At 56.5% G+C, this 24,772-nt stretch overlaps 7 protein-coding genes across 7 annotated transcripts; all 7 read right to left on the reverse strand.

The window, feature by feature from the left end:
* Positions 1-902: 902 nt before the first annotated feature.
* On the reverse strand, positions 903-2,168 carry LMXM_31_0080 (putative N-myristoyl transferase; the record flags this gene model as incomplete). Its single annotated transcript, XM_003877798.1, has 1 exon — positions 903-2,168. The coding sequence occupies one exon, from the start codon at positions 2,166-2,168 to the stop codon at positions 903-905; it is 1,266 nt and encodes a 421-aa protein (XP_003877847.1).
* Positions 2,169-4,315: 2,147 nt separating this feature from the next.
* Positions 4,316-5,230, reverse strand: LMXM_31_0090 (conserved hypothetical protein; the record flags this gene model as incomplete). Its single annotated transcript, XM_003877799.1, has 1 exon — positions 4,316-5,230. The coding sequence occupies one exon, from the start codon at positions 5,228-5,230 to the stop codon at positions 4,316-4,318; it is 915 nt and encodes a 304-aa protein (XP_003877848.1).
* Positions 5,231-8,205: 2,975 nt separating this feature from the next.
* On the reverse strand, positions 8,206-8,901 carry LMXM_31_0100 (conserved hypothetical protein; the record flags this gene model as incomplete). The annotated part of the gene is made up of 1 exon (XM_003877800.1): positions 8,206-8,901. The coding sequence occupies one exon, from the start codon at positions 8,899-8,901 to the stop codon at positions 8,206-8,208; it is 696 nt and encodes a 231-aa protein (XP_003877849.1).
* Positions 8,902-10,632: 1,731 nt separating this feature from the next.
* Positions 10,633-11,568, reverse strand: LMXM_31_0110 (putative mitochondrial carrier protein; the record flags this gene model as incomplete). Its single annotated transcript, XM_003877801.1, has 1 exon — positions 10,633-11,568. The coding sequence occupies one exon, from the start codon at positions 11,566-11,568 to the stop codon at positions 10,633-10,635; it is 936 nt and encodes a 311-aa protein (XP_003877850.1).
* A 1,972-nt stretch (positions 11,569-13,540) lies between these two features.
* On the reverse strand, positions 13,541-16,771 carry LMXM_31_0120 (putative protein kinase; the record flags this gene model as incomplete). The annotated part of the gene is made up of 1 exon (XM_003877802.1): positions 13,541-16,771. One exon carries the CDS (start codon positions 16,769-16,771, stop codon positions 13,541-13,543), a length of 3,231 nt encoding a protein of 1,076 aa, XP_003877851.1.
* Positions 16,772-19,307: 2,536 nt separating this feature from the next.
* Positions 19,308-20,027, reverse strand: LMXM_31_0130 (conserved hypothetical protein; the record flags this gene model as incomplete). The annotated part of the gene is made up of 1 exon (XM_003877803.1): positions 19,308-20,027. One exon carries the CDS (start codon positions 20,025-20,027, stop codon positions 19,308-19,310), a length of 720 nt encoding a protein of 239 aa, XP_003877852.1.
* A 1,404-nt stretch (positions 20,028-21,431) lies between these two features.
* LMXM_31_0140 (conserved hypothetical protein) lies at positions 21,432-24,560 on the reverse strand (the record flags this gene model as incomplete). The annotated part of the gene is made up of 1 exon (XM_003877804.1): positions 21,432-24,560. One exon carries the CDS (start codon positions 24,558-24,560, stop codon positions 21,432-21,434), a length of 3,129 nt encoding a protein of 1,042 aa, XP_003877853.1.
* Between the last annotated feature and the right edge of the window lie 212 nt (positions 24,561-24,772).

The raw sequence follows: 24,772 nt of genomic DNA on the forward strand, positions 1-24,772 counted from the left end.
ACAGCTGCCCCATCAATGACAGCCCCCCACAAATACTCGTTGCTGGGGGAGGGAAAGAAGGAGTGGTGCTGATCGAAGCACTTTTCCTTTTCTTTTTGCGGCGTGGTGAGCGGCTCAGCACTGCGAAGGTGTACACGTTTATGCTAGTGAGCACACTTTCGGCCGATGTGGTCGTGGGAAGGCGAATCTGTGGGTGTAGGAACGACTCTCACAAAAGTCCATAAGTCAGCACAGAGTGCAAGCGTCAGCAGCAGGTGGCAAAGGAACGAGAGGAAGGGAAACGAAATGCAAAAAAAGATGAGGGGAACAAGGCGACAAACAAAGGAGCGTATGGGACTATGCACGGAGAGATAAGAACGACATCACCGCGCTGAATGTGCGCAACAGAGTCAGCTAAGTCACGTGTCCCGCCACATGGTGCTTCCTTCTCGCCCTCTGACACTCTCCATCTCCCCAGACGTGACCAGTTTCGGGATGCTCAGTCCGCATTGGGGCTCAAAGTCAACGGGGACCGAAAAACAGCAGCTGGAAAGGCAGGGCGACGCCTGGTCAACCTTGATTTCTTCCACCACCCAGTCTCCCCCGGCTGCACTCCTATTTCGCACGAAGAGGAAAGGCGGTGGGTTAATGAAAAGGCGGTACAGCAATGGCTGCATGTGCGCTGGTGGAGTCTGATCGATGAGTTTTCTAAAGGGGAATGGTCGATGTACTCGTTGCTGAATGCGTCAACCTCTTTTTGACGTGTTTAACCACAACGAAAACTGGCTCATTACACTCTCTACGCAAACTTTCGTCTCTCTCCGCTGCTGAGCCGTTCTTCCCCATCGCTCGCACCTACAAGGAGGTGGTGGGGTATGAACGTGAAGGAGGGTGAAAGACGGAAAGGTGGGGCAGTGCGTAGACTACAGCATCACCAAGGCAACCTGAGATGGCTTGATCTTTGGATACGCCCAGTTGTAGAAGTAATACCGAAGATAACCGTCGCCGGCGCCAAACTTAAGCTGCTCAACAAACGACCGGTTGTCGAGGATCTCTACCATATTGCACACGTCGAAGCCGCGCGAGTGCGCCACGATCAAAAGGTCGAGAATGAGTTGATGCAAAGGCATACTCGTTGCGGCATAGTAGTGGACGTACGCTGCGTTGAGAATGTTGTAATTGCTGTTCCCAATCACCGTCGACGGAATTCGATAGAAGGAAAAGAAGTCCGTCACCTTCTTATCGTTTTCCACCACGTAGGTAAAGACCACGCCGTTGCGGGGAAGGAGATAGTGGCTGATTTCGGCGTCGCTAAAGACGGGACCTACATCGAAGTTGTCCAGGTAGTTCATGAGAATCCGCCGAATCTGCGGAACGTCAGACGGCTTCATTTCACGAAGACCAGAGTTCTTTGGTGCGCTCGGCAGCTGGTAGTTGCGCTTCAGCATTGCCATTGGGTTCTGGAATTTTTGGTACTGCGCTGGAATGCCGCTGAAGCGGATCTCCACAAGTTTCTCGGGATTCAGGCTGCGGTGGAAGTACTGCCCTGATGCATACGGAGTGGGTAACAGCACCCCAGCCGTGTATACCGCCTGCCACACGTTGGTGCGGTTCACGCGGCGTGTCACCTCTTTGATCAAAATCGGGGCAAGCCGCTTCTCCCGGAGTTGCTTGTGGACACAGAGAAAGTTGATTTCGCAAATGTGGCGCGGTTCATCATACTTGGCCGCCGCCTCCTCTTGACCCTTTTCCTTTGCTTTCACCTTCATGTATTTGGGAGTGCCCATGCGCAACGTCACGGGAACGCCGGCAATAAAAGCCAGCAGCTTCTTATCCGACTTCCGGCGAACTGCGACGTGCCAGTCCGGGATGTAGCTCGGCGGGCACAGTGCCCACTGAAGAAACTCCTCGGAGTAGTTGAAGCGAAACATGCTGTCGTCATCTTCGACGTAGTTATCGCGGAGAAGCTCATAAATTGCGTGAATGTCGTCGGCCGCCTCCATGTTTGGCGTCCACCACTCAAATGTGCTGGCGATCGGGTACGGTTCCTCAGGAATATCGGCCACCGTCTTTGGCTCGTCCATCGGACCGGCGAACACGATTTTCTCCGTCTCATCTTCCGTCTGCGGTACGGGCTGTGTGCTCCAGAACGCATGCGCAGCGTCAGAGTTCGATGAATTGCGAGACATCGCCGTATTCGTGTGCGTGTGCGTACAGCCGTGCAGTCGTCCCTACTTCAGGAAAAGTGAAGCAAAACCCAAAAGAAGGTTTAGGTGCAGCTACGTAGCACACACGCACATACAGAGGCGCAAGCTAGCGAAAAAGACAGAGCTGAGGCGCAGGGGAGACGAGCGAGAAAGATCGTGTTACGGTGGGGAATGAGAGGAAAGCAACAGGAGGAGAGAGGGCAGGAGAAAAGCTAGTCGCTAAGGACGAAAGTTGTCGGTGGACGAGGATCAGGACCATGGTTAGCTTTCCAAGACGACGGAAGAGGTGAAAAAGAAAGCATTCACAGCCCCTCAGCAAAAGAACGCGCGTGCACACAGCTGCAAGGTAATACGCATACTTCGTGCAAAGCCAGTGGCAAAAGAGAAGATGCGAACAGAAGGAAACGTTGAGAAGAGGGGCCCCTTCAGCCAGACCTCTGCTGCATCTGTACCCGTCACACGATCTTCTCCCATACCATCCGAGCGACACACTCCCAAAAAAAAAAAGCAGCGACACCTCGTTCTACAATTCGGCCGTGAACAGCAAGGCTCTCCCTTCCACTTTTCGTGGCGCTCTTCAAAGAAACAACAAAAACGGCAGCTGCAGAAGAAAGGAGCGAGCGCGTCGAGGGAGGCATGAGCCAGTGAACGCGAGGCAACCACGACCACACAAGAGTGCGTACGCGCCTGGGAACTCCAAACGTTACTCATTTCTCTTGTTCTCTTTCTTCTGACAGTTGCACAAGAGCCCACAAGGCCGAAAGGTTTTGCTGTTCAGCCCGTCCGTTTCTCTGCCATGCCACACGAGTCCCGCTCCGGTCTACCCACGACCTGTCACCGTCCCACCGCGTCCCGCGACGAAGCGGCAGACACGCCGTGCAGCAATGCGCCCACTCAGCCGGCGGGGCACGGCCATCTGTCCTCAAACACCACCCACCCACCCGCCGCCTCCCGCACCACCAGACAGCCAGGGCCGGGTGGGTTACTCTCGAGACGCGGTGACACCTTGCCGAATCATGTGGATGGCACAAGCGTGCTCACGGTCGCCGGTCGCCCCGACGCAACGCACATCCAGGACCCGACCGACGGCATCAGCAGCGATACGTCGCTCTGACCTCCAGCACGGCGCAGGCACCTGCGACCCTGTCACCACCAGAGGTGGTTCTGGCACTTGGCAAGGGATAAGGGGGTCAGGCTGCTTGGCTTCGCCGCAGAGTAGGGTGGTGGACCCTGTGGCACCACGCATCGATGTGTCCTCCTCCCTTCCCTCGTTATCCGAGAGGGGGGGCGAGGTGCTGAGAAAGGTGAAGTTTTTTTTAACAGCGCACATCCGCCTGCGTCGAATTCCATAGAGGCACAGCAAAGAGGCACACATGTCAAGACGTCATGGAAAAATGTACACGAAGGTTTGAGTGAATTGGGCGATACAGATGGAGCGAGGTGTACCAATGTGGCAGATAACGAGAAAGGACAGGATAGACGAGGTTGACAAAGAGCAGAACCTGCGGTGACAACAAGTTGTACTTCGTCAATGTCTCTCTAGGACACCAATGTCGAATTGGAGGGGCGACGTGCAACCCTTTTTTGCGGTGTCGTAGACGACTGTCCAAGTGGCTTCGTATTGTGAGAATTTTCCACCGGATCACAACATGGATGCTCTTTCCTTCCCTCTCGACCTGCAGGGAGGCGTGTGGTCAATCGAGTGCGAATGAGTGTTGGCGAGGGTTGTCAAGACGGTTCCTCTTGGTGTTCCCCACTTGTGTTTGGGCCCCCTTCTTGCTGACATCAACGGCGGTGTTTTGAAGCATAAAGCTTCTCTGGACAATATTTACTTTGTTTCGACGGTGTTCCCTCTCTCTGCATGGGCACAACTCCGTATATGTGCTTCTGAGAGATCGAGTCCCTGGAAGGGGGGAAGCTCCCCGCTTTGTCGCGTTGTTTCGTCTCCACACACGCTTCGTCGGAGAAAGGGTGCGTTCTGCGGGTGCAACGCCCATACCCTTTTCCATTGTCGATCCGTCACATCACCCCACCGGTGCAGCCCATCTCTGACTTAATCCAAAGACAACACTCACACAGAGACGTAGCAGCGAATCCATGACGGTGAAAGAACGCTATCAAGAGAACCGTTAGTTGATAAAGTCCGGCATATCCGGCATGTCCATCAGGTCTTGAAATGCGCGCGCGCACACCAGGCCGCCAAGCCAGAACTTGCAGAACCGGCGACGGCGTGCCTCGGGCTCCGACACCCACCACACCTCCCACCCTTCCGGGATACTTCGAACGGTGCTGTGGTTCTCCACCAGGACTACTACAGCCTTGGCAGTCGCCACTGCTGCCTTGAGGCGCTGAGGAAGATCGCCGGTCGCGGCATTTTCTTGTATGGGACGGTAAAAACGACGCGACTGAGGACCAAAGAAGTCTTGGTTGATGCTCTGCAGCTCACGACTGAGCGCACGCTCACTCTTCTCCGTGTCCCCGGCACCAAAGCTCCCGTGCGAAGAGCGAGTGGCAGATAGCTCCATCAGATCGAACCGCCTGTCCAAGTTACTCGCGGCGCGCACCGTAACGGCAGTGGCTGCTGCCGCAACCACAGAAACATTGCTGGTGGCAGCAGAAGACGAAAACAATGTCGGATGCACAGGAGACGCGGCCGCGGAACCCCCAGCCAGCTGCTCGGATGTTGGGAGAGGGGGAACAACAATGCGCTGAAGACGGTTCTTGTCCCACTTTGGCATGTGCTCCGTCGAAAAGAGGCCGCGGCGGAAGGAGAGCTGCGTCCGCCGATAGCGGAAGATGTGTGCGTGGCGGAACCGCACAAACGACGGGTACGCCCCCCAAAATGCAAACGTGAGAAACATCACGCCGGAGGAGTACAGGTAGGTGTTGTATACGTAGGAAGCCTGTTTCAGGAGGGGGTCCACGAGTGATTGAAACGGATTCTGGTTCTCCTTCATGATCCGCTCCATCAGCTTCCTGTCGCGCTCCTCCTCCTCACGGTCATGCCTCGTCCGCACGCCGATGGTGTCGGAGCTGCCTCCCATTTTCAGCTTGAATGAATCGTGTACGCGGAGAAAGCAGACGAGTGGAGACTGTTGTGCAGGTGCATCGCCTGGGCGTGGCGGATGTCACGAGACACAACTTCCTCTGCGACCGGCGTGGCAGTGAGTCAGTCTAGACCGACGAACAATGATTAACAACAAGCCTGCAACGGTTGTGTCGAGATGAGCCCCATTCACGCACCCCTCCTTGCTCGCCGCAGCGGCTGATGCGTAGCTGAGAGGGAAAGAGAGACGGCAAAGCCGCGTGGAAACAGGCGGATGTGTGGCCGTCTAGCAGAACACCGCGACAGGGTCCGCAAGGGGATGGTTTCAAAAAAAAAAAAAGATGCGCCGATGAACGAGGCCGAGAAGACAACGTATTCTACGTGTGCTGCTGCTGCTGCTGAGTGTACTTAAAGGCAGAAAAAAGGAGGTGGGAGGACAATTCAATGGTACAAGATCCTCGCTGAGAAGAACTGTTGCGCGGCACGAAGCCGCGCGTAAAGCGACGTGTGCCACCTGCCTCGCCTTTCCTGCCAAGAAGTGGTCGGCACAGAGCTGAATAAATTGACTCATCGCAAACCCGCTCGTGTTTGCTAATAGGAATCACAGCAGCAGATACGGCAGAAGCTGGTGGTGCGACAGGCAGCTCTACGGTACCGAAACGTATTCTTTTGTATTTTGCAATTTTTGTGGCTTTCTGCCTCCTGCAGGGCAGAAGTTACCTGGCTAGGGACACTCACAGCGCCTGTGCGCCGCATCCATATCGCTGTCAAAGGGAAACAAGAGGAGGAGCAACAGTACATATCTACTGCGCCATGGAGAGGCACAGGGTGACACGTATACCTGCATGTGTGCCAGCACACCAAGTACTCACATAGAAATAGAATAACGAAGCAGCAGTTGTCTAAGCCTGCTCTGTCAAAACAGCAGGACGATATTTTCGGGATCCATCAAAAAAAATTCGGCTCCAGCCCATTGTGCTCGTTCATCTCAGTCACACCATTAGTGAGCATTTCCTCGACAACGAAGTACGCCTTCTCGGAGTGGCACATGACGACCAGCTCGCATGCGCATTCAAAAGTACATGTCAAAGCAATCCATGACCGCTTGAATGAATCCCGTGATGGCCAGGTCGTTCTCTTGATGGGCTTTGCAGACGACAACAGCGTTTTGGCGAAGAACGCTATCAACGCCAACGATAGCGTAAAGCAAGGCGTATCGACCGTAGATTGCGCCTGTGGTTAAGGTGATCCAGAAAGTTGCAGCCGCCCTCACGTCGGTACAGGCATGTGCGAACCTGCTTCACTTTCCAGAGCAGTGCGGGTGCCTAGAAGAATAAGGTGGAGTTAGGGGGAAAGTCACATCCTCCCTTGCATGTTCATCCAAATCACAAACTCGACTGTCATTCAGTCGCTTGTGTTGTGGTGGACCTGGGCTTCTTCTCCGCAATTCCCTTTTCTGGCATGATGGGATGCCGTCATTAAAATAGCATGTCACCAGCGCGAGAAAAATGCACACACACACACACACACGATCGTCCTCTCCGAGAAAACAGAGAGAGGGAGAAGAGAAAAGTGAGACGAGAGCTCACGGCGGTGTCAGAGGCGCGTGGAGGCAGTCACATTGGCACGAGAGTGGGCGGTGCAAGGGTCGAATTAAAGGAAAACACCGGGGCAAGCGAGCTGACGTTAGAGTAGCTGGCAGGTGCTTTCAGAGCAGCACATATTCTCATGGTAACGGTGGTGTCGCGAGGTCCGCGGTGACAGCGCTTGGGTTAAGAAAAGGCCCTTGAAAGTTCTCCATCGTTAGGGCGACCGTGGAGGAGACATAGGAGCAGAAGTAGCCGGTGGAGAGCAGAGCAAAAGATGAGAGAAACACAAGAGAAAGAAGAGGGGGTGTCCGCGGGAGAGAAACGACCTGTAGTAATCATGACGGAAAGGCAGTCACACAATGCCCCTTGTCGCTGTTTCCGCCTCACCGCACCCATGCTTCGTCTTGCACATTTAGCAGAGAGTCGAGTGCAGAGGCAAACAGAAGAAAGCAGAAACGAAGGTCGAGATGTGAAGGACCCACAGCACAAAGAGCCCAACTGTTCACTTGAGTGGATTAAAGGAGGGCGCGCAAGACTATGCTTCACCGTGACACTCAACGGCGACGGTGCTACGCTTGACCATTGTCCTCCACCGCTTACATTGTATTACTCTTGCAGTCCTTGTTGAAGCTCTTTGCTGCTGTCCCCCATCTCCACCCCGTTTGTGTGTGTGTGTGTGTGTGTCTCTGTGCGTGTGTGTTTTTGTTTTTTTTCTGGCCAGGATAGAGAGAGAGAGAGAGCGATACTCTTCTATGTTTGTTGGACTTTTTTTCCTTCAGGAAAGATGAAAAGACGCAGTGTGTGTGTGTGTGTGTGTGTGTGTGGTAAGACACGAAGTCCGTAGAGGTGCAAGAACGAATCACGGAGGAGGAGGAAAAAAAGGGTACCGTAAAAAGAAAAACGAGAAGCCTGTGAGAGCAACAAACTGAAAAGACCGCGGCACACTAAAACAACCCCCCCCCCTCCACCAAAGAGAAGCACACTCACCCACAAAAAAAAATTTGCGACCCCGCTTCGCACGGCCCTGTGGAATGTACACCTTTTGTAAGCTCCACCTCGCACACGGCTGTCAAGATGAACGCCCTTACCCGCGTGGTGCGAGGTGTGTGCATGGGTGCGTTTGTGTGCGAGAACACCTCTACAAAGAAGGCATCCCCATTCACTCCTTGGTGCGATTGACGTGTGGAGTCGAGCGTTGCACTGAGAGAAAGAGAAATATGACGAGCTACGACAGAGAGATAAGAATACGAACACTCGCGTTCACACACCCACACAAGGAAAAGACAGAAACAACCACCCTTGTATATACATAGAGCCGCCCGCATCGCCACGAGGCCGGACATGTGAGGGAAAGCGTAGAGAGGAGTGGGCAGTGCGGCTACCGTCATATCTCTGATTTGGCGGTGCTGCTCCGCGTGTACGTCCGTATAAGTGCATAAAAACGTGCTATGGGTACACGAACGTCGTCGCACCGCGTAAAATGCTCGCCGCATAGCATTCTGCCAAACATTTCCAAGCCCCTGTCCGCCTGCATTCGCCCATAGTTCTCCTCATCGGTACGACCTGTTTGTGGCGCAAATCGGGGAATGGCGAGCGCGTTCTGATGCGGATACACATTATCAGGCGCCGAGTCGTCCAGGATTAAGGCTGTGCGCTCCTCAAATTGAAAACCGTCCAGCATGCTGAGGTTCTTTATTAAGCGCCCGTAGCCGTCGCCTACGCATGCGTCGCGGGTGTACCACCGAGACTCGTCAATAAGATTAGCAGGCAGCAGCCACCTAAGCAGCGTCCGCGCGTATAGGTCCTCGCCGGCGGTGAAGATACGCATATCGTAGTGTTCTGCGCACTGATAAAGGAACTCATTCAACCCAGGTCGCCTAAACGCATAGTAGGTCACACTGGGGTCGTCCTCCAGCGTGAACTGGAAGAAGTCTTCACTGGTATCGATAAAAAACGTCGGTTTCTCAAAGTAACAGTGAACAAGAGTCTCGTCCATGTCTAAGAAAAGCGTCCGCCGGTGGTTACTAACGCCCACGTACTCCTCTGGCTTCGTGAAGAACCGAGGTGGACCGTCGGCCATCCTGCATCCTCACAATGAAGAAAACGGTGATTTACAACGACAGCGCAATAGAGTCTCAAATCGCCAGCACTCCACAAGACGTACACAGGCGCACAATAAGCCTCTTCCGCCCCCACAACGCAAAAGAAAATAATAATAATAATCAAAACACAGACACAGACAGGGACGAAGAAGGATAGAGGAGCCTGGAAAAGAGAAACCCAAAGAATACGAAGCTGTGATCGAGCCTGAAGACAACAATGGGGGAATGTGCGGTGTGACGAGTGCCTCCTATGCAAGGGTGGCAGCGCGCCGCTTCTTCCGTAAAGCGCCACTCCGAAACGCACCCGAACTACCCCACGAGAGGAGAACAAGGAAGGAGAGAACCTTTGGCAGTCGCACGCTTTGCCCCTCCCCCACTTCGCCTTCCTTGGCGCGTTCAGCTCCGTGCACGCCGCAGCTGCCCTGTGCGGAGCAAGGTAAGTCAGCAGAAGAATCGATCCTTGCTTTTCCTTTGCTACTTTTCTGGTTCACTGATACTAGATGCTGTCCTTCTCTCACTTTATTTCTGTTTTTTTTTCGCTGGTTTTGGTCTGCTGGTTGGTTTGGTCGCAGTCACAGACGTTCCACACACAAGCCCCCCCCCACACACACATACACAGAGAGAGCAAGGATCAAGTCAGTGGCGTTTTTACTTGATCTGCTCTCTTCTTCTGCTACGTCTCTCCTGTTCTCCTGCTTGCTGGTTTGTTTTCGTATGTTGTCGTTGTGGTAGCGTTGGTTGAAGTCGCGCGAGGGAGGAGAAAGGGAGCGGTGTGTTGACAGGTGGCAAAGGAAAGGTGTGTGAGGTAAACAGTGGCAGAGAGAAGTGACAGGAAGAAGTGCAGAGCGTCTGCGTGGGTGCAGCAGTGCATGTACGAGAATCAGCACCGTTACCAATAAAATAGAGACGACGCACTGAAGACAGGTCCGGAAAGCCCTGAAAGAGAGCTGCAACGTGTTTGTCGAGGTGTGGAGCACCAAGAGGGTCTTGGAGCACGACCTTCTTCAGCTCGAGTCCTGGAGACACCGATGCTTCACTGGAGCATACGAAAAAGTCGCCAAGACCCTCATCTTAGGCGCCATCATAACAGAAGCAGTGCACCGGCTGGATGGCGTGGCCAGCGAGGCGTGTGTCGTTGACGAGTTGCGGCAATGGGGTGAAAGAAGAACAAGTGATCAGAACACCGATGAAAGCCCCAGTGACACCGCGCCGACTTCCTTCATGAAAGCCGATCTCCCCTGTCTGGAGCCGCTTCTGTAAGTGTGTGTGTGGGTATCTCGAAAAGCGAATCGCAAACACTTAGGAGTAGGATAGGTCAGAGATGGTGATTAACTGATGTGGTTCCGCTATTACGGGGAGTACGTGTGTGCCTGTGTTGAGGAATAAGAAGGAGCCGCAGAACCCGGGGTTGTCGGCGCAGTCCGCCAACCAGCTCATCGGGGATGCAAGAGAGGTCGAACGGAAGAGATGACAGACTGTAGTAAGGGCAAAGGCGATACCGCCTCTTCTGTTCTGCAGCAGCTCGCCTTCTCTCCGCGTTCTCCCTCTTCCCTTCCACCCCTCCTTGGTGCCCTCTGTGTCCCCGCACAACGACCACCTTGCCGTAAAGAGAGAACATCCACAAAAAGCGGGTAAGACACGGAGTAGACGCTCTTGAGAGCAACGTAGGGTGCAATCGTGTGTACGCAGATGTAGGATGGTGTCGCTTGCTACAGTGTGTGCAGGCTTTGAAAACCGGACTTGACAAACTCGTACGTACCAAAAAATATGCTCCCGCCGAGTGAAATCCATAGCACGCGTGTCGAGGCCCCGCGGAAGAAGCGCTGTGCGTAGCCGAACCTGTCACCGGACCGGGCTGGCTCACGAATCAACTCATCCAGTACATACCTGATGCTCACTTTCTCCTGCCCCGGCCCGCAGCGGAACAACATGATCCGCGTCTTGAGAACATCCAATGGGGTTGTGAGAAAGGCGGCGCACCCCCCACTGAACGCACCGCAAAAGGGAAGACTGAGGGAGGCGTAGGGGTGGTCCGTGGACGCGCGCATTTCGGCCTTCAGAGATTCGTACAGGGACATCTGAATTACAGAGAAAGGCAACTCGCGCATCAGCATGATGGGCATGCCTCGAAAAAGATGGTGCACGCCGGAGAGACGAATTGGCGGCGACGGCACAGCTGCGACCGAGTCTCGTGGAACAACCACCGGCGTTGCTGTGTTGTTGGTGACGTTACGCAACACGGAGGTGATGGTTGCGTGATGTCCGGCCTGCATCTGCTGCTTCACCATCTCTACCGGTACACGAATACAGCAAGCTAAGCACTCCCCGCACACGGCCGCCGCGGCCTGGCATGCCATTACACTTGGCGTTATGGCTATCGAAGTGGGCTCGATCCCGCTTGCAGCGCCCAGCGGCGCTGCAAGTGACAGAAACGATCGCTTCGCTGTGTCGTAGCCGAAGAAAAACGCAGCCCCGCCAGGCACAGAGCCCACCGCCATAGCACTCAAGCCTTTGTAAACATTATTAAAGCCGCCGGTAGCCAGAAAGCCTTCCTTGGACTGAAGGCGCGTCTTTACCGTGTCGATGGGGTAGAGACTAAGGTCGACGAACAGCCCAGCACACGCGCCAGCCACAAGCGACTCCATTCGATCTACAAACCTCAACAATTTAAAAACATCAATCAAGTGAAAACCTGCGTGGTGCGCCCTCGCAGTTCCTCCGTGCGAGTGCGCGAATGGTGGCCCGTCGAGGAACAACAGACGGAGAAGATAATGCAGTCACACACACAACGACCACCACGTCCCGCATACCTTTTGTGCGGCACATCAACACGAGATAGGCAAGTCAATATGAGAGAAAAGACGAGGAGAAAGTAGCGATCTAAGACATCGGTTACGACAGCCGTGTATGCATTGGCTGCAACCTGAAAGCGCGAGAGGGACATTCACATCTCGCCATTTTGCTCACGTTCCGGGAACGATGTCACCCCAGCCCACCCCCAAATTTTGAGTGGCAACTCGATGCGTGGTACCACAGGGCCCAGTATCCCCGCCTTCTCCCTCTCTGCGGCGAAGCCAAGCAGCCTGACCCCCTTATCCCTTGCCAAGTGCCGAACCACCTCTGGTGGTGACAGGGTCGCAGGTGCCTGCGCCGTGCTGGAGGTCAGAGCGACGTATCGCTGCTGATGCCGTCGGTCGGGTCCTGGATGTGCGTTGCGTCGGGGCGACCGGCGACCGTGAGCACGCTTGTGCCATCCACATGATTCGGCAAGGTGTCACCGCGTCTCGAGAGTAACCCACCCGGCCCTGGCTGTCTGGTGGTGCGGGGGGCGGCGGGTGGGTGGGTGGTGTTTGAGGACAGATGGCCGTGCCCCGCCGGCTGAGTGGGCGCATTGCTGCACGGCGTGTCTGCCGCTTCGTCGCGGGACGCGGTGGGACGGTGACAGGTCGTGGGTAGACCGGAGCGGGACTCGTGTGGCATGGCAGAGAAACGGACGGGCTGAACAGAAAAATATACAAAGCAAAATGCTCGACGTTGGCGTGCAAATCCAAGGAGAAATGGCAGAAAAAAGCGAACAGTGCACGTGCTTGCGGTGATGGGTGTACTGCACGTACTCCAGCTTCCCCAGTGCAGGAAGGATAAGCGGTCGAGTGAGCCGGCGGTCAGCCATGCGATGTACGGCAACTCGCCAGCGCTGGGCAGTGTTTTTGCCCCTTTTCCGCTACGTTTTCTTTTACCTTCTTGTCCCTAGCGGTCTTGTCGAAAATATTCTCTTCTCCATGGCATCACAAATCCCCAAAACCTCCACTTCGCCTACATTTTTCCGTGTCTCAGCACCAGCAGCACATGAACGGCACACGCAAGGAAAAGGAAAGAATGGGACAAAGTGCGTCGAGTGAAAGATGGCGTGGTGACGGAAAGGCACGGAGGTACAGCAGAACCAACGAGTCAACGCCGTCCCGCTTCCTCTTCTCTAGTGGTGGGTGGTTGTAGCGTCCCTCACGCATAGCAGCCAGAGAGGGAGGAAGACGCAGCAGTTCTGGCTCACAGACACACAATCATATCCAAAGCCTGATACGGCACAAGAAGAGAATCACAGCAATTCTCTTCGCTTGGGGGATGGAAGTAGGGGGGCATTCATGGGGACTACTAGAGTCCATACTTGGCAATGAACAGCGATCAGGAAACCGTAAAACATAAAAGTAAGTTGAGAAAGAGGAGGAGATCAGATGCATCTGCGCGAGTCTCTCGGTGCGTGTGCGGCTGCTTGTGTGTTTGATGTCTAGCTGATGAGGTGCGAGAAGGGAGAAAAAACGTGCAGCCATGTCGCCATGCCATTCCTCATACCACGTACACCCAGCCGCTGAGGACAGACAAAATGAAGCAGGTGCGCACTCAATCGCCGCTGGAGCCCTCACAACTCCACTATAGCCGCCACGGAACGTTCACGGCGGAACGAGGGCCCTCCCAATCGTTTATCCCTGCACCCGAGATCAAGCACACACGAGCCGAACAGACGCACAAAAGACCTAGGCTCAGGTTGATCGCCATACGACGGACCGTGATCTTACCCGGGGAGTCCATATGCTCGCGGAAAAGTACCGCGGGAGGCGGCTTCTACTTGCTCACGCGTTCACTCCAGCCCGCCGCCATGGGCGAGGACGTGTGAGAATCCACGTCAGAGCCCTCCTCCCCAGAGTAAGACGAATAGCCGGCAAGCGTCTCGCGCGGGGCGGCCACAAGTCGCTGCGCGCTGCTGGTGGAGGCCCGTAAAAGCGGACGTGGTGCGGCCTTCGAAGAAGACGAGAATAATGGTGAGTTGTAAAAGTGGCTGCCACCAGCAGAGAGCGACCCGCGCGCTTCCATCCCGCACGACGGGGTCAGCGGCGAGGCATGAGTGCCTGACGTCTGGCCAGGCATGTCCGATGACGCGTGTTCAGCCACCTCTTTAATCTTGTTTGCGATTTGGTTGCGCACGTCATCCGTGAAGGCGACCACAAAGTTCGGCTGGTTATCCACCACCTTGCACTGCACATCAGCCACATCGACATTCAGCTCCACGTTCACGGCGCATCCTGGGGCGGTGTTGACAGAGAAGGACATGTGCAGCTTTCCATCAGCGTGCGCCCTCAGTTTCTCTGGCAACCCACGGAAACTCTCGCTGCGCTGCGTGGAAGTAGGCGAGTTCGACCGCGGAGTGTGAGGTGATACGGTGTCGAGGTTGCTGCCGGCCTTGGATGCGGACGTCGGCGACACGTGCGACGTATGCACCGAGCCGGTGTGGCTGGGCGGCTGACTTACAAATGTTGTGGACGGGCCGGGTCGGTACAGCAGCGGCGGCGCGGGAATGCCCTGCGGGGATGACGGAACTGAGGGGCCCCCGCGCGACGGCGACTCTCTGCGAGAGAAGACGCCACTGATGCCGAGAAGCGGGGAGAAAGCGCCGTCGGCCACGCCCATGGCATTCGGCCCCGCAGCAACGCGCGGGCTGACGGTACCTCTGCTAAACGAGCTGTTACGCGCTGGGGATACAATACGCCCAGTGTGGAAGGAGCCGTAGACGCTGTCGCCGAAGGTGGGCCTGCCGTGCACCGAATCCTCCATCTCGTCACCGGGAAGGTGAACCACATCAAGGTTGCCTTCCTCATTGATGCGCAAGTACTGCTGCGGCGGCGGTGCCCCATCCAAGTCCAGTCCGGGAGGCAAGACAAAGTTGCCTGCAGACGCCCCAAGTGGCACTTGGCTGTAGTGGAAGTTTTCGTGCACCATGGAATGCTCTGGCGTATATACAGGGGACAGAAATTCAGCCACGTTCGCGCTGACACCGCCGCCACGATGGCTAAGGGCGGGTGAGTGGATCGAGAAGGTGCGCGTGAGCGAGGGACTCGTGTCGCCGGTCCCCGAGCCCACTTCCCCTGTCACAGTCTCCTGTACGGTACGAGGAGGGATCTCCAGGGAGCACACGAGCAGGGAGCAGAGTTCCAGCGCCGTCGCCGCCGCCACGGTCTCCAACTCCTGCTGACACGCCATCTCCTCCTCCGCGGGGTTGAGAGTTGGGGTGGTGGAAACGGACTTCTGCAAGCCGTCGCTGCCGTTGAAGCTCATGTCGTCGCGGTCCGCCGCCGAGTCTCGCGGACTGGAGAACGTGGACGACTTCCCGGGCGAACCAAAAGAGCGAAACACGGCGGAGCTTTCCTGGTGGAGAGAGAGGACAGCGCTGGGTGGGTTTGGTACCGGCGCGAGCCGCGACCCTGTGATCCACGGATGCTTCAGCAAATCGTCGGCTTCTGGTCGATTTGCCACGTTGCGTGTGAAGCACAGTTCCATGAAGCTGAGGAACTCCGCGGAGAACTCGCTCTTGGCTTCTGGCGAGGGCAGCACCAAGGGAGACTCCGACGTTGTCGTGAGGTAGAACATGAGAGGGAGATTGTCCTTGACGCCGGAGTGGTACCAAGGCAGCAGCCCGGTGCTCAGCTCGAAAAGCGCGCACGCCATTGACCATATATCCGCCTTGTGATTAGCCTCACCCTTGATGAATTCAGGGGCCATGTACACTGGTGTCCCAATAATGCAGCTGGATGCTTTGTTCAGCTCCGACACGCGTTTGCTGCAGCCGAAGTCGCACAGTTTCACCTCGCCGCGGTGGCTGACGAGGATGTTGGCGGGTTTGATGTCTCGGTGAAAAATTCCCTCCTTGTGGATAAAGCGAATGGCGCGCAGGACGCTCCGCGCCACGATGCGCAGCACCGCTTCCGTCAGTGGTCCAAACTTCTGCAGCAGGTGGAGAGTGGAGTCACCCGCAAGCAGCTCCATCGCAATGCGGCAGACTTTCTGCGACTTGCTGTGCTCGAAGAGGGAATAGCTGACAATGTTGGGGTGATGAAGGGACTTGAGTAGGGCGAATTCCGCCTCGATCGCGTTGAGCGCCTTCACGTCGTCCACGCCGGAGATGTCGATCTCTTTGATGGCGACAAGCTCTCCACGTACGGTGTCCACGCCCGCGAAGACCTTCGCGAAGCCGCCGGCGCCGATAAGGGGACCCTTGCGAATGTCCAGCGGGTGAGCAGCATCGCCTTGAATGATCGTCTTGCCGCGCACCGCAATGTGCGTGCGTAGGGCATTCATCGCCAAAGGCAGTTCATTCTGACCTGGTGAGACAGTGCACACCACCGAGCCCATTGCGCACGACGCGACGACACGATGCACAGCGTGCCAGTCTGCCACTCCGCGAGGCGAGATACCCGCCCCGAGGAAGCGAGGAGAGCCTAATAAGGGACTCGCTGATGACAAAGGCGCGGACGGGTTGAACGCGGCGTACGGCGAGGCTGCGGTCAGCACTCCGCTGGCATTCACGTCGGGGGGCCACAAGGAGTAGCGTCCACCTTGCCCGCTAAAGGTGCCAAAGAAGCTGCTCTGTGGTTGGTGGATGAAGGAGCTCCCGAGGAGTAGCCTTTCGGCCTCCGGTCCAGTGCTGCTGCCGCGGCCCTGCCGACCATGCAAGAAAGTACTACGATACAGCTGTCCGATGCTGCCGTCACGCTGCCGTGAACCGGAGGCGCTGGCGAGGAAGCGACAGGAGTTGAAAAGGCGGAAGGAACGGCCCCATTCCTGTGGGCTGCTGCTGTCCATGGGGGAGACCGAAACACTGGTGTTGCTCATGGTGCGGCTCGGCGAGTCACGCAGGTTCGCGCTGTATGTGCCGCTGTCATCGGGGCCGGGCCGGTAGCTCTCCGTTTGGTTCACCTTCAGCGTGTGAGTGCTGCACGAGCTGGCCGCTGAGTGCCCGCTACTTGCATAGTGTCGCCCCGTTGCCAGCGACCACTGCGGCCGAGTGAAGCGACCGGTCATGGTGTTGGACTCGGGTGGCGGCCCAGCGGTGGACGTACTACTTCCCATGTACTCATCCTCGTCATCGGCAGGGCTGATGGGCGAGGTGCTCGACCGCGGTGACGATGTCCGTGAAAACGCTCCGTCATCCCTGCGCATTGTTCCTTCTGTGTGTTGTCCGTCCGACCTAAGTCTCAAGTAGAAGTCACTACTGGTCGCGCACAATGTGTGCCGTCACCACATACAACAGTCGATCGAAAGGGCGTTGCACGCACGCAGACACAAGCACACACTCATAAAAGAAACGAAGACAATAAGAAGCTCACCAGATGGTTAGAGATGGCGAGAGAGAAGACCCCTGAGGGATTGAGAGAGTGCGGTAATGGCCTGGGGAGGGGAGGGGCAAGGAGGGAACGCGGCGCCCACAAGCCCGTCTCTGCTACTGGGATAGATTGTTTGTTTTTCTCTTTCGTTTTGCGAGTGTAAGTACGGTGGTGCTTCTTGACGAGTTGCACCCACTTTTTCGTCTGTAGACGCCGCCCCTACCGATTCACCGCGACACGATAGCGGAGAATAGACGGAAAGACCCTGCCTCTGCTGCCTGCGTCAAGGCACGGGGACAGCGGAGGAGGAAGCAAGCGCCACAGCAACCGAGTAACCAATTTTGGGGGAGTCAACGCGGCAGCCTTCACCATCCCCAGCGCAAGCAAAAATTAATACACAACGAGGAGAGAGGAGAAGCAAACACACACAAAAGAGGGGGGCTAATGCCAGAGAGTTTGTTGGCCGTCTGCGGCGCAGCTATATGGAAAGACGGCGAGGCTGAGAAGAGGTGTTGCGACAATGAGGTTGTGCGGTGGTGGTACCGGAGGGTGTAGCAGGAGAACGTTCGGAAGCGAAAAGAACACGGAACTATTACACTGCACGTCACGATATGCAAAACGCAAAAATCAGGGACAGACTAAAAATTGGAGAAAGATACGGGAAGAAATGAGGGAGCAACGCGTCATCCCAAAGAGCGAGGAGGGCAACCACAGCAACACACAAGCAAACGTAAACCTGCGCAAGTCAACGCACAGTCGGTGATAGAGAGAGGCCCGAGACAGTTGCAGCAGTCCCGAACGTACAGAAGACACACACACACACACCCGCACTCACACGAGGAGGGGAGTGAGGGCGCGGGTGAATGAGGAGGAAAACGGGAGACGACAACTGGGAGAGGCAGCCGATGCTTGGGGGAGGACAACAACGACGAGAACAAAGGACAGAAAGAGATGTGCGGTGCTCAATCGAGGAGGCACAGCAATACTAGCAGCCCCTTACGGCAGCACAGTACAATAAAAGCGCCAAAAAACAGGGTAGTATTTCGCGGTCGTGGATCGGTGAACGTTGGCAGTATGGAGAAGGTCGGGAGGAGGGAAGGCCACGTGCGCCAAGGAGCAGATAGAGAAAGAATCGAAAAGAAGGCGGAAGGGGTGCGATAGAAAGGATGAGTGGTTGAAGACAAGAGTAATACACCTGACAGAAGGAAGATGCCCGACGGCGAGCGTCTGCGTGGCAGGAGTTAGCATAGCTTCATTACACCATGTCTGGTGTTCCTCGCACCGAAGGGAGAAAGCAAAGAGTCGCCGGTACCCCATTTTCATTCATCTGTGCGTGTTTATGCAGGACACTTGGTACCTAAAAAACATGCCGCCATACCTCTGCGTGCATACGTGCTGGTGGCCGTCTGACTGCTTTAGAGTCTGTTGGCATGTGAGTCACTTTCAGCGGTGGCAAATTTCTCAACAAGCAACATCACAAACGAGGGGAAGGCTTTGCTTTCATACCGCCAAAACTGCCATGCCACACGAGTCCCGCTCCGGTCTACCCACGGCCTGTCACCGTCCCACCGCGTCCCGCGACGAAGCGGCAGACACGCCGTGCAGCAATGCGCCCACTCAGCCGGCGGGGCACGGCCATCTGTCCTCAAACACCACCCACCCACCCGCCGCCCCCCGCACCACCAGACAGCCAGGGCCGGGTGGGTTACTCTCGAGACGCGGTGACACCTTGCCGAATCATGTGGATGGCACAAGCGTGCTCACGGTCGCCGGTCGCCCCGACGCAACGCACATCCAGGACCCGGCCGACGGCATCAGCAGCGATACGTCGCTCTGACCTCCAGCACGGCGCAGGCACCTGCGACCCTGTCACCACCAGAGGTGGTTCTGGCACTTGGCAAGGGATAAGGGGGTCAGGCTGCTTGGCTTCGCCGCAGAGAGGGAGAAGGCGGGGATACTGGGCCCTGTGGTGCCACGCATCGAGGTGTCCTTCTTCATCAAGGACTGCAATGTAAGAAACGAAACAAGAAAGTAAAAGAAGAAAAAGATCGAGGTCACGGGGACACCACCTCTCATTCGTTGGCGACTGGGGAGGAGGAAGGCAGAGAGGTACGACAGCTACCGAGGTATTCAGCAGTGCACCGTGCCGTCACTTCGCATTCAATGCGGTTGCACGCGCGCATCACACTCTCAATCTGTTGTAACGCACTAGAGGGAGAGGGAAGCGACGTGCTCTAGGCAAGTCCATCTTCGGGGCGTAGAAAGGGAAGCTGCATGTACAGCGGCTCAAGCTCCTCTTCCGTCAAGACGTGGTCGAGGCCACAAAGCTGCAGCAGCTCCTTCTCCGATCCGGCACTGAGGGCAAGAGAGGCAAGCAGGGCGCACGTCAAGTCACGAAGCGGCTCGATGAGAAGAAAGTCGGCTAACATCGCCACTTCTAAGACGCGGTCCATTGCCTGGGGGCCTCTCTTTGCTAGCGTATGGCACAGCGTCGCCGACGTCTTCTTTTCGTCCGCTACGCCTGGAAGGAAGCAGTCCTCAAGCAGGTAGGTCATCTCCCATTCGCACACCAGCTCCTCCAGCGGAGCACGCAACGGCTTGCTGAGGAGAGTCGGTACGCGTGTTTGTATGAGGTCAAGGTAGCGGAACACACACTCACAACCCTCTCGCGTTGCGTGCGGCAGTATTACAGGTGGAATGAGCCCCTGCACTGGGTCTACCTTGCGCTTCAAGTCCACATCGACAGAGTCTAAAAGGGAGTCGAGCAGGCGACAGAGCCGCGCGCCGCGGTTATGCAATGCAAAATCATGGCGGTTCACTGTCTTGTCTGGCCCACTGCACTGTGCCACCACACGAATGTACTCTCCTGTTGGCAGGCGCTCCCGCTCTCCGCCTTGGAGGTAGACAAACAGCGGCGCCTTGCCGGAGAGATCGCGCGTCGTGGCCGTCGGCATTTGCCTCGAAAAATCACGGGAAACCAGAAAAAAAACTCGACAATACACAACGGTTTGAATGAAGGCAACCCAGAGAAACGCAACTCCAATGTGCTCGCACCGTGTTTTTGTGTGTGTGCGTGTCGGATGGCGGAGGCGGCGGCACGGCAGCCTGAATCCTCATACAGCGCCTACGAGAGCCCTTTCGTGTCCGGCACCAGTAATGTGCGGTGGTGTTGCTGATTTAGAATTCCGTATCCTTCGCTCTATTACACTTGAGTTGAGGGGACCCTCAACTGCGACTGACACGTAGACAGCGCGGAGAACCAGACAAAGGTAGACAGAGCCGTGTTGTACATCGCCGAGACAAGCCGGCACAGCGTGATCAAAAAGGGACGAGGAAGTGCGAAGAGAGGAAGGAGACCCAGGTGGCTATCCAGAAGGAGAATTATCGCAGAGTTACGCCGCGGAAAGACGACGACGCACACTTCATCGAAAAGCACGATGCTGTTTCCTCTCACCTGCCAGGGAAGAGGCTTCTGTCCCACGAAAGATATGGCAACCCACGATGGCAGAGTCTCTCTCTCTCTCGGTCCGAAGGTCGAGATCGGCACGAGGCGATGTCGCATTCATTCCTGCCCCTCCGACACAGAACCTCTCCCCATCGCTCCCTTACCTCGAGCACAGGAAAGATGGTCCGAGAAACGAGGAACTGGGCGAATGAGGAAGGTGTGTGGGCGTGTCTGTCTGCTGATACAGGACGCAGCGGTGCACGCCCCTTCTTCTCTCGATGTGCGATGGATGTTTGTGGGGAAGCAAGACAGAAGACACGCCAATGCATCGTTCTAAAAAAAAAAGAAATGAAAGTCAGAAAAGAACCGCGACAGGGACAGGAATCTCAGTCTCGCCACACGCACACAGTTGCTTACATGTGCACCTGCAAGGCTTTATACCTGCAAGTAAGACAGTCGGCTATACCGTCCCAATACTTGAAAACCACACCTTGAGCGTACAACCCGGCGCATTTACCTCACCCTTCCTCCCTCGTCGTACAGGACTGTACGTGACTGATATCAGAAGAGCATCCAGTGCGACACGGCAGTGGCAACGCTCAACAGGAAACCACTTCAACAAAAGACTCCCAACGGTGTGATCTGGGTTTCGTACACAAGCATGCCTACATCCGCCCTCCTCTATATCGTCTTGCAACAGTAGCGGAGTGCCTGTGAGCATCCTTCGCACATCGTGTGTTTGAACAAAGAGCGGCACACACATCACGTTTCAACAACCACAAACAGAACTGTACAGGTGTGCAATCTATGAGAAAAGGTCGAAGCAAACGAGCTCAAGGAAAGCAAAGTCTCCGCGATGCAGTCCCTCCCCCCTTCCGCCCGAGTCACACACACACACAGGCACAGACCACCATCACTTCTTCGCGGCCTTCGAGAGAACTTGCAGCAACGCCGCAGCGGCACGCCGAACAGAATCAGACGATGCGCGCTCTGACAGCGACGTCACGAGTGCAACCCCGTTATTCTGCACAAAGTAGCTAGCAGCGGCAGGTATGAAGCAGATGTTCTTTGCCGTCAGGGCCGCCTCCTTTGCGCACTCCTCCGATCCGTGCTCGATCATATACAGCAGCGCAGATCCGAAGGCAGACTTCTTGTCGGTTAGCGCCTCGTAGCACGCGCGTACGTTTTCGTCGCTGTTGACGGTGCAGTTTCGAATCGTGAGAAGGGCATTGAGGGCGGCGTATGTGTGTGACGACACATCCGATTTCCCAGCTCGGCTGCCCGTGTTGCCTTGCGGATACTCAGAGACGAGGCTGATGAGGGCGGAGAGGCCGCCATATGTGCGGACGGCATCGCGGTTCTCGTTGTTGTTCACGGTGAGCGACGAGAGGGCGCCGGCTGCCTGCTCGAGGACTACGGAGGGCTGCTGCGGGGACAGAAGTAGCATGCACATGAGCTCCAGCCCTCCTTGGAGACGTGGCGTCTCCTTGTCATCGCGGGAAAGGTGCCACAGTGCCGAGGCCACGGTCTCCTTGAGCTGCGTCGACGGCTCCTGGAAGCGGCTGTTCTTGTGGGTGACGGTGTTCGCTTGAAACACCGTCGCGGACGCGTAGCAGTCCATTATAACAGCCACAAGGCACCGCGTACACCCCGCCTGTATCATAGTCGGCCTGTTCTCCGTGACGGTGCTGCAGTTGCGCAGCACGCCTACTAGTTTCTCCTTCACGTTCATGGGAACCAACAAGGACGGCGTCCCAAACTGCAGCTTCCCGATGGCTGACGGACTGTACGCTGCCTGGAACGCCTCGACACTCAGCCTACTCGTGTCAGCCGGCATGCGCAGCGGCGAAAACAGACTCGCGTTCTTCCCGGCTGCCTTGCTGCCCCCAGCTATGCTAGGCGACGACATCTCGAGAATGCTCGTGAAGGCCTCAATACCGCCGGCGTACCGAACTGAATGCTTGATCTCCGGCGACGTTGTCAGAATCCACAGCGTGGATACTAGCTTGTCGACCGTCGAAGGAGAGGGCGGCGACGGTGTCTTGTCGGCACTGTTCCTCTTGTTTGAGCTAAGATAGGCCTCCCTCACCTTCGCCACAAGCAGCTCGACACCGCCGCACTCGCGGATGGCGGGCTTGTTCTGGTCGTTGATGGCGCAGTTGCGCAACGTGCCAGCGACATTGTCGATGATTTTCTCGCTGAGGGGCATAGTGGACTTGACAGCGATGGCCCGCGACGGCTCGATCGGCTTGCGGTGATTGAGAAGAGAGAGAAGCACGGGTATGCAGCCAGCCTTGCGGAGTATGGGGCGGGCTTCTGCCGTCGCGGAGCAGTTCCACAGCGTACCAGATGCGTTCTCGACCACCGAAACGCTGTTCGACGAGGACATTACCTCCACCAACACTGGCACGCCGCCGTACTCGATGATCTGCGTCTTGCTCTCCGTCTCAACGCTAAGGTTCCAGAGCGCGCCCGCCGCATTCTCTCGGACGAATTCGTATGTGTTGTTGTCCATGACGGCTGAGCTTGGGTTTCGAAGCAACTCTAGAAGAGCCGGGATAGCGCCCAGCTCACGGAGATGCTTGCGGTTGTCGGCGTTCGATGCGCAGTTCCACACCGCACCGGCCATCTTGGTCTTGATCGAGTCGGACGGGTGGCGCAGCGTTGCAGTGATTTTCTCTAGTCCGCCAATCTCGCGTATTTCCTTTTTGGAGGCGTCCTCTCGCGTGATGTAGCCAATCACCATCGAAACATTTTCTAATATAGGGAGACAGTCTGTGTACAGAAGGTCCAGCACTGCTCGCAGCCCACCCAGCTCACGCGCCTGCGAGCGAATAGACGCGTCTACACTGCCTCCGTGCTCCACTTTCTCGTCCTTGGTGAGGAGCCCCCACAGGAAGATCAGCGCCCGCTCCAACACTGCCTCGGAAGTGCTTACAATGACAATGTTCACCAGCGGTTCCAGTCCGTTCGCGGCCAGAAACTCTTTCCGCGCAAAGGCGCTGAGGGTGTTGACGGCAACAGCGTTGATGAGAGCGTGCGTCTCACACACGAGCGGTGCCAGGAACTCCAGCACCTCGCACTTCACGTCATCGTTCACGCTGTTTAGCAGGTTCGTGAGGATGGGCACGGCTCGGCCATCCCGGACGAGAGTATCTAATACTTTGAAGAGATTGTCGTTGTTGCCAGACGGGCGAGGAGCGGGGGAAGACTGCAGAGCATAACCAAGCAAACGCAGCTCCGCGAGCTGCACCGGGGGCCGCGGCTCGCTGAGGTGACTCAGCACCGCCATCATCACGGCCAGGATGTCAGGGTAGCTCTGCGCCGTCATCCAGTTGCTATTCTTTTCGAGGTGCTGCTGCGTGTAGCCCTCGATCGCGTTCAGCAGCACGTTCTCCTTGACGTCTGGCAGGCGGAGCAGTGCGAGAAGGCCGTCCGACGTGAGCGCTGCGAGGCCGGTGCGAGGCGAGACCGTTGGCGCGCCGTTCTTTGGCGATCCACTGCCGTCATTCTCGACGGCTTGCACTGGTCTACGCGGGCGAGAGGTGGGGGAGTTCTTCATGGGTGCTGGCTCCGGTGCTGCTTTGTTGGGGTGCTCCTCTCCCCTGTCCTCAGCACCTCGCTTCATCATATCTGGCAAGCCTGGTGATGCACAGGGCACCGCCATGCCGTGGGCGTCTACGAGGCTCGGTACCTCGCCTGCCAAGTAAAGGTTGAGGGCAAGTTTGCATAGCTTCTTCTGCTGCGACACCTCCTGCAGGCGGCGCTCCTGTGAGCGCATTTGTGCTTCAACGCGAGTCATCTCCGCACGCAGCTTGTCATACGTGACAGATATCATCTCCTTCGATGCGTTCAGCTTCTCCTCCTCCTTCACCAGCTCTGCGGAGCGCTGCGCGAGAACGTTGCCAAGGTCCTCGGTCTGCCCAGTGTCCACCAACGAGCGAATGTCGCGAGCAAAGCTTGCCAGTGGACATATACCTGCCTCTTCTGAGCTGCTGAGAACCTCCAGCAGCGAGGCTATTTCACACCCCACCGTGTTCATTCGGGTGGAACTACGCAGAGAGCGCGCGTTGCACGACCAAAGAAATGAATACCACCGGAAGCCTGAACTGTGCACGGTCTCCTGACCCTAACCCCTCCCCCTCGGCGGAGCCACTTGGGCACCAACACAGGCAAAAAACGACGCAGCAGTGGCACCAGCACCGCGAGTTGAGGCCGGAAACGTTGGCGATGCAGTGGCTCGAATTTGCCAAT

The sequence above is a fragment of the Leishmania mexicana genome, chromosome 31, assembly GCF_000234665.1.
Source record: "Leishmania mexicana MHOM/GT/2001/U1103 complete genome, chromosome 31".
In the NCBI taxonomy this organism is placed as follows: domain Eukaryota; phylum Euglenozoa; class Kinetoplastea; order Trypanosomatida; family Trypanosomatidae; genus Leishmania; species Leishmania mexicana.